Below are 9,583 nucleotides of genomic sequence, written 5' to 3'. Positions count from 1 at the left end.
GTTTGTGATGTATTGCCATGACGCGACCTTGAAATTTTAATCTCAACGCGCCTAAAGAAGTTTTACTGCGATAATAGCATACAGTTGAAACTTTATCACGCGCGGCAATTCTTTTTTTTTGAACTAAATTGCCACAACGTCACCCAAGGATTTTTTTTCCGCTCAATGTCATCACTACATAGTATAAAACAAAGTCGCATTCTCTGTCCCTATTTCCCTATGTCCCTATGTCCCTATGTCCCTTTGTACGCTTAGATCTTTGAAACTACGCAACGGATTTTGATGCGGTTTTTTTTAATAGATAGAGTGATTCAAGAGGAAGGTTTATATGTATAATAACATCCATTAAATAGTGGAGAAGTACTGTTATTTTTGAGGTTTCTAATGTGATGTCGTAAATAATTACATTTCTTCCGCTTACATTGCAAACGCAGGCTGAACCCTACGAGTTTTATCAAAATAATGTACTAAGTATTGTACACATTGAAAAGGTCTACAGAAAAGTCCGCGATGGCATATGTCTATCTCTTATGGATAACCCACAATAACTTTTTTTTGTCATTTACTTTTTACGAGAAATAATGGCTAATTTTCGAAGCGATTTTAACCAATACAGCATTAATCCTTAACCAATTAAATACCTTGAATACATAGTTCATTTAATATAGATCTATATGGCCCTTTACACCGTATGATTTAAGTAAATATTTTCGAAGATATTACAGATTTAAAAATTGCGGGACGTACCGTTTGCGGCGCTACCGGCCGGCCGCCGCGGCCGGGCCGCTATGTTTTTATATGTACAACGAAAGTTTTTCTGTAGTGTATTTAGTATCAGCATTGCACCCGTGCGAAGCCGGGGCGGGTCGCTAGTTAATTATATATGGAAAACCAAGGATCCGTCATACGATCCGAAGTAATATGGATATATGTAGCTTTAATAAAAAAAAAGTGAAAATATAGTTTTATCCCAAAAAATTGCAACGCGAACAGAAACTACAGGGGTAAATTTGTATAGATTTATTTATTTTTTATTTTTGGAAATTTACAAAAGAATCTTATTTTACTCTTAAAACGAAGCACTAGTCTATTTATATCGACCAAGGTCAAGGTCTTAAAAACGTAGCTAAATTATTATTAAAAATATCAAAAACATCGATTACTGCTTATCTGATTGATCATCGTTCGAATGTAAGTGACGTTTTTGCATGATTAAACATTAATTATCTCCTGGCTCCATCTATTTACAAAACCAAATTCATTCAAAAACATTGAGCAGTATTTTTTATGTAATATCGGAAATCGGAATAAAGGTCTTAGATATTCATCATTTTTCCAATCTATGTTAGATGTATTTAATTCCTGTTTCTTTCTTGTTATTTTATAACAGATTTATGCGACTTTATCTTTTATATATTTAATATTAACTATATTAATTACAAAATCACAGCATACGAAATTACCTCAAATAATAATTTGTCTATAAACAAACCATCGGCAAATAAGTCAATAGAATAAATGTGTCAATTGAAGCAATATTTATCACATTGGAAAACCTTTTTCCACTGTTAACGTTGGTTAACACAATCTTTGTGGACAATATTCTCTGTAAAAATCTTCCCAAAACTGCATTTGTTCATCATCTGGAGATGTACCGGGTGTTAACTTCTCTCCAATATCCAAATAATGATTTTGTTCTGTTGTATATGGAAGCCATTTTGCTCCTAAACTATCATCAGGCGTAGGGTTCCTTAAACAATTTTTTAAACATGAATCAATTTGGAAATAAGATTATATAATATACATTACTAGCTATCCACCCGCAGCTTCGCCCGCGCAGTCAAAGAAAAACCCGCATAGTTCCCGTTCCCGTGGGATTTCCGGTATAAAACCTATCCTATTTCCCGGGATAAAAAGTAGCCTATGTCCTTTCTCGGATATCAAAATATCTCTATACCAAATTTCATGCAAATTAGTTCAGTAGTTAAGTCGTGATTGAGTAACAGACAGACAGACAGAGTTACTTTCGCATTTATAATATTAGTATGGATTACTGTTTTAAAACTTGTCCTTTCATTTATGAAATGGAATAGCGAGAATTTATTTAAAAATTAGGCACTCAAAGGAGACGGTAGCTATAAAGCTAGTAAAAATAAATACAGTAAATAAGTAAGTACAATAACAAATAACATTTCAATTTCGTCTTAAGTAGTCTTTTATATATCTATGAATATAATTGCAAAATATAATAGCGAGACAAACATTAAACGACAAGTCTACTTCGAACGAATTACGAAGGTCAATATTAATTTATAGATGTATCTTTAAAATAAATGACAAACCGACCTCCATTATTAGTCTCTAATTAGCTTCAATTTACATAGAACAGAAATAAAAATATTATCAACTTACCCATATTTAGCAAAATTAGTCCATAGTTTCGTAAATTGATCAATCATTTTGAAGGTTTTGGAATTCACATCAACTGCTGGTAGACCAATAGAAAACGGAAATAGATATAGTAAATCATCAACGTGCGATACAGGAATTCTCTTCTCATAAACGAAACTGCATCCTATCATATGAGCGAAAAGGTTCCTCTCAGATTTGCATGAAAATTTATATAAATAAATTTTATTTTTGTTTTTCTTTGCACATAATTTCTGCCAAGTTAAGGCTCCATGTATAAAATAATCCATACTCAAAAATTGCAGTAATTCATCAAAATTACGTTCCTTGTTTACAAATTGATCTTTTAAATAATATTTCTTAATCTTTTTGCCAAGGTCCATTTGCTGAATAGGGGGAACATGGTTCATAATGTCGTGCGGCACAAAGAATTGTGCGTAATGACTGGCTTGCTCAATTACCTTTTCAGGAGGAGCACCCATTGCAAAATAGAGAATACCCTCATCCTGTGTGTATCCATTCATTACTTCTACCCCTTCATGAATACAATTTCCATTTCGCATAAGTTCAAAGAAGTCCCCTTCAATGAAACATTCTTGACCTTTAAATTTTTTCTCTGAAACGATGGCATAGCAAACATGAGGGAATAACTTTGCACTTTCAGTGAAAAATATAGGTATTTTTCTATTCACCAGGTTTTCGGCTGGTTGATTTTTGAAAAACTCAAATATCTCCTTATCATTGTTGCATTCGCAACCTAATTCTCTGGCCAAGAGGATAGCTCTGTCCCGCGCTCCATATGTTTGTGCCCACGGACAAAGTGTTGTTCCGCTTTGCGTTATAGCTCTTTTAAATAGTCCTTTACTCATCGGTGAAACCAAGTGTGCCGATACGCTGGCTGCTCCAGCACTTTCACCAAATATAGTTACATTATCAGGATTGCCTCCGAAGTTCCTTATGTTATTCTGCACCCACCTAAGCGCAGCGACTTGGTCTTTCATTCCTGCGTTTCCAGGAATATCTTCGGTGTCAAGACTTAGGAAGCCAAGTACATCGAGACGATAATTTATTGTCACCAGAATGACGTCATGTTTTATCAGAAATTCGGGTTCGTATTGATCGTCATTTCCGCTGCCACACAAAAAACCCCCTCCGTGAATGTACACCATGACGGGAAGTGGGTTCTCTGGTTCAATATTTGGAGTATATACATTTAGATATAGGCAGTCTTCTTCCCCCTTAAATTCTGTAGATTGTGCAAATATAGTGTCCATTTGGCAGCTTACTGGGCCGTGTTGTTTTGCCTCACGAACTCCAGTCCATGACGTTTTAGGTTTCGGTGCCTTGAAAGAAAAATATACATATCATTAACTACTAGTATGATCATATACTTACAGAGGGTTTAATAATAAATGTTATTCACCAATCACCATCAATCCCAAACTCCAACGATACCTACTAGAATTTATTGGGAATTCAAAAATTATTAAGTTAAAAGATGATACAATTGGATGGTGTTCGTCTTTATTACAAAAATACTCATCTGCTTTTGCATAAGGATATTTTTTCGATAGGCGAGAAATATTGCAGTTATCTGCAGATAACAAAAATATTAGTAAATAGCATTATCAAATTGTTCAAGCTAGGTATATAATATTATTATGTCGGTGAAAACACTAGATACGAATTAAAATACTTTTTTTTGGTCATTGCTAAATTTCGTAATTATCTTAATTTCGTTACCTTAAATCTCAAATCTCCCAGGGGAGGCTCCGCGTACGGAATACCTTTGAAACTAAAATAGGGTTTTCCATAAATATTATCCACTTTACAACCCTCCAACACCCCTTCATTCACTTTAATTCTAACCATTATATCTTCAAAACATGTGATCGTACTAGAGATCGCGGGGAAAATGAAAATATATTTTGAAACAACTCATTTATTTCTGTCCGTATCTACCTGATCAGGTTCCATAAAGACTATTATGTCACAGTGTGTTTTTAAAATTCAGCCGTTTTGTGATATGCCCAGTTATGATTTTACGTAAAAATATGTGCTACTTATTATTTCATAGATGTCTTGCAATGGGTTTTATTACATCGTCTCAAACTTTTTGGTCTGTGTAGCGCATGTCGCGTGTATCGCGGCTGCCGAGTAGGTATACCTACTCGGCAGCCGACCGTCACGCGACATGCGCTACACAATGCAGTGTTCGGAACCGTTCGAACAGTTTCACTTTTACCGTGGTTTCATAAAACCACACAACATTTTTTTTGATTAACCGTTATCATTTTAATTAATACGAGCGAAGCGAGCGTGCCTCGATAGTAGACCCGTATTCTACGGTTCTACCTGCATAATATTACCACAATAATATTACTTTTTTTTAGGACACAGGGTTTAGCAGATGAAAATGGATAGAAACTGGTGTTCATTAAGTAAGTACCTATGCAATAAAATAATGAATAAAGCAGTTAAATTAACTAACAAGTCGTTTCATTAGGAACCTGTGTAATAAAAATAATGAATGAAGCAGGAAAATGCAATACGTGTACATCAACAAATCATAAGGCGTGTTCATACAGAGTGAGCAGCCTCGCGAAGCAATTTCTGCGATAGGCTCAAGGCTGATCGCTCTCTGTGGATGTGACCTAGCCGAGAAAAGCGTTTGTGCTGCCGCCTGCCGACCGCTTTTCGTGGAGGCACACGAGGCACGCAAAGCATCTTGCTCTGTGTGGATCTGCCTATTTACTTTTTATGGCAGTTCACTATAATAACATCAGCACAGCAATGTACGTGGGCTGGCTGATTACCATTGGTATTAGAATAAGTTTTATCAAGTACGTAACATTATAAATGTATATCTAGGTACCGTTATTTTATATAACCACAATCTGAACGTAAGTTCTTACTTGGTCAGTAATTTTGGAGTGTAAATTAAAAAAAACTTCATAAGTGAGATAGGTATTTGTAAAATTGACTAGTTTTACTAGAGTTGTTACATTTTTAAATGACTGTTTGTCATATTATGATTGATGTAAAAAATTAGTTCCCATTTTTATGAGTTCTTTCTAAGAAATATTATAAAAAATCCAGATTTATAGACCAGTTGTTTTAGCATAACTATAATAGTTAACCTCGGAATGAGAGATAACATCGTATAGTTTAAACTTTATACATAAAATTATCGTATGCAGCGTGCATAACTTGCGAAAATTTTTTTTATTAAAAGTTTTTATAAGGAAGTGGATACGTGTACGGCACAGGCAGTTAATTTTTTTTGTTAATTTTTATTATATTCACAATCTCTATATATAAAAATTAATCCCTTGGTTCCGGCATCACGTGTGAACGGGTGGACCGATTTCGAAAATTCTTTTTTTATAATATTCCTATGTAATAAGTCTATAATATCCATGTATCACAATATCAATAAGATCGTGGCAACCGCTGCTCAACACGATTTTTTTATGGTTCTTTTTTATTTGAAATTTGATGCCTTCCGGTTCGTCGTATTTAAATTATGTTTAGTTCTGACAAATGGAAGGTAGGTTTGTTTTTTGTTAATTATTAATTAGGTACTTACTTAAATTTTTCCATAAAAATATTTTAGAAATTCCAGTTAAATAAAGGTCATGGCCATAGCCTATAGAGTATACAAATAACACTGTCACGGCCTATCCGGTTCGTTAACATAAAACGACACGTTTTTTTTATATACAGTATGACCTGAATGGATTACATATTGTCTTTAATGTGAATGAGGTTTCTTAGAATAATTTATTGCACAGATATAATCATGTAAACTGACATTAAAGCAAGACTGTAATAATTATAATGTGTTTATTATTAATTTTTAACCGACGTTCCGAAAAACGAAGGAGGTTCTTAGCTCGACTGTATTTTTTTAGGGTTTGTTACTACATAGCTCCGAAACTTCAACAGTGATTACTTTTGTGTTTGTTATGAAATTGTTTTCATTTAGTCGCATTTTAGAATCTGGTGTCTCTCTCCTCAGGATTTCCTATTAATAACTAGGTAACTACCTATCTATACTAATATTATAAAGAGGAAAAGTTTGTAAGTATGTATGTATGTATGTATGTATGTATGGTTTTCACGCAAAAACTACTGGACCGATTTCAAAAATTCTTTCACCATTAGAAAGCTGCATCTTTACTGAGCAACATAGGCTATATTGCATTTTCAAAAAAATTATAGATCCTTACCAAAAATGCAATAATGTAACCCAAGGTGTAAAAAAATCCTCAATAAAACTTCTGTCATCGCGTGCGCTGCGGAATCTATTGAAGATAGAACAAAAAAATGTTCTACGGTATTATAGAATGGATCAATATCTACAAGAAAGTCCGCGATACCCTTAGATCATTAAGTAATGGATGGAGTACGCTGGCAAATGTTCTAACTAAACTTTCTGCTGATTTTGGTGCGGGGAGGGTAACTCACACTATTGAAACACAATCACACATTCACAAAAATAATTTGTGTCACGAAAGTCGTAAAAATTTACGACCTTTTAAGCGACGAGTTTTTAAATTCAACTCTATCCCTAAGTTCATAAAGATTAAATTTGTATTTCATTCCAAGTTGTCTCGTGGGGAGTGTGGTTCAATATCGCGTTCTAAATTCAACTTTATAACTTATAACATAAAGATTAAATTTGTATTTCTTTGAAAGATAGTCTCGTAAGGAATGCGGTTCATTATCGCGTTTTAAATTCAACTTTATCTCTTAGTAGATAAAGATTAAATTTGTATATTTTCTTTCCATGATAGTCTCGTCTCTTTCTCTCTCGAAACATGACTCGATTATTTGTCTTGATCATATCGCTAAACGATACATCGACGATTATTAGAAATTGCATTTAATTAGAAATGTACGTTAATAAATAAAAAAATATACACAAATTAAAGGTTATTCCATCTTTTTTAATATTCGACATGTTTGAATTGCTTCTGCAAGACTTGACAGTGCAAAACGGCATTTTTAGCGGAGCACTCGCAGACGTCCTTTCGATGTTTTACGAATACGCAGAGTGTTTGTAATCGATTACGCAAGTAGTTTTTATGAAAGCATAAGATTTTTCGATTCGAATAATCTTATACCTCGGCAAAAGGGGAAACGCCTGCGAGTGTTATCCATTACTTAATGATCTAAGGCGATACCATATGTCCATCTTCAGTAGTTATGTTACTACAACAACTTTTTTACGTTTTCAAAGTAAATAGAAGTGCCGACAGTAATCAAACCATGTTATCCATACACATATATTAATCCTTATCCCATTAAATGATGTTTTATTATAGACTGTTTCAATACCAGCAAAATACTTTTTAAATGAAAAGAATTGGATATTCCATTCAAAAGATATAACGAATTTTTAAAAGTGTCAATCTACAGAAAATAGTAGGTATACTGTTCGAGCAGGCCGTAGTGCGGGGGTCACGGAGGAATTCTACCAATATGCGTCTTGATGGAACACAATGGGGTTTTGGTCGGTAGGAATCCGACATAACCCACGGCCCCTCCCCCGGAGGCCGTGGGTATATATGAAAGATTTCCCCACTAAAACAAAAAAAAAAGGCCGTAGTGCGAGACGGGGTAAAGGTGATTTTCATGTGATTAAAAATTAAACCTATAGTCCGACCTATAGTAGACTTTTCACTGTAACGATATCGCTATCTATGCGGGTGAAACCGCAGGGCATTGCTAGTGTAATATATTACGTAGGTAGTTAACCAAAGAATACCTTTTTTATATAGGTACTTACCTACTGAAATAGTTAACTACTGAAATAGTTATCAAAGTGTGAACCAGCCATTATGGCTGGTTCACACTTTGATTAGTGCGAGTGCAGGTGATGAGTAGTACTACGTGTGGACAGCGACTGTTTAGTGCGAGTGTTTAGTAGGCTGTGTAGTAAAGTGAATAGAAGCGTGTTCTATTTTTTTGCGAGTGGACTGCGAGTAGCCACGTCCCGCGCGCCCTCCCTTCCCCCTCACTCGCAGCGTGCCTGCACTCGCACTAATCACCTTCACTCGCAGTCAATTGGACACTACTCGCACTACACACCTGCACTCGCACTAATCACCTGCACTCGCAGTCAATTGGACACTACTCGCACTACACACCTGCACTCGCACTAATCACCTGCACTCACACTAATCAAAGTGTGAACCAGCCATTAGTGAGCTCGTGACTGATACAATGTGGTTTTTATTTTTTAAACCAATTAGCACTTACTAATACATAATAACAACTGCTAATAAACAGAAAACATATCAATATGAATTATTATTATAGTCTTTTCAAGGTCTATGCTGCTACTATAATATGAACACGACACTTTACGAAGATGAATGGTTATTATTTTGTTTTTTTCTCTATTATACAAAAAGGTCGGATTTAGAACAAATTTGTAGGCACAGCAAAGTCGCTTTCCGCCGCCTGACTGTCTGTTCATATTACGCTTAAAAGGGCTGATACACGTAGGAACTTTAAAACCGCGGTTTTAAAGTTCGCGTACTTACTCGGCTCGACGTCGGTGACACACGCAAGAGCTTGGTCAGTAGCTTCTCGCGTGTCACCGATATCGAATGTCTCTATGTCATCAACAGAGGGAATTTTATGTTATTCAGGAATTAAATATAGACATTTTTAATTTAATAACCAGCACTTATTTTTAAGTAAATAGCATTCTAACAAAATAAATGTTCAAAAATTGAAGGATATTTTCGTTTTTACTATTATATTTTGAGGGTACTTTACAAAAAAAGAGCGTGTGCGCCGAGCCCACGCGTCAGGAGTGAAACTTCCTTGGCGTGATTCAAAGATACCTTCGCCAATATTCAATTATATTATATTCATTCATATTAATTATATTAAATTATTTTCATAAAACTAAAAGAAGAAGACGAAATTAATTGAACTTTTGCACTTAGTAACACCTATTATAGCTAGACAGGCTAGGCTCGCGGCTCGCGGCGGTGACAGACGTGCGAGCGAAGGCGGGCTACGAGTAAAATTTCAAACATGTTGGATCGTCAACGAACTTACTCGACGGTTTTTAAGTACGCGTACTTGGGGTGACACACGAGCGAAAAAGGTCGTCGAGCCACAAGTTCGCGTACTTACGCGTACGTCTGTCACC

General features: G+C 35.1%; 1 protein-coding gene across 1 annotated transcript; it reads right to left on the bottom strand.

Moving 5' to 3' along the window:
• Positions 1-1,040: 1,040 nt before the first annotated feature.
• On the bottom strand, positions 1,041-4,325 carry LOC149477959 (juvenile hormone esterase-like). Its single transcript, XM_089709977.1, has 3 exons — positions 4,153-4,325; positions 2,413-3,752; positions 1,041-1,750 (listed from the first exon to the last, which is right to left on the bottom strand). The coding sequence occupies exons 1-3, from the start codon at positions 4,279-4,281 to the stop codon at positions 1,579-1,581; spliced, it is 1,641 nt and encodes a 546-aa protein (XP_089566103.1). The 5' UTR covers positions 4,282-4,325; the 3' UTR covers positions 1,041-1,578.
• Positions 4,326-9,583: the final 5,258 nt, after the last annotated feature.

This window comes from Colias philodice, chromosome 23 (assembly GCF_061535455.1).
Source record: "Colias philodice isolate Cphi_HAF_F1 chromosome 23, ilColPhil1 Martin Lab GWU primary, whole genome shotgun sequence".
NCBI lineage: Eukaryota > Metazoa > Arthropoda > Insecta > Lepidoptera > Pieridae > Colias > Colias philodice.
The sequence above is the reverse complement of the archived record's forward strand: the minus strand, read 5'-3'. Positions and strand labels throughout refer to the sequence as shown.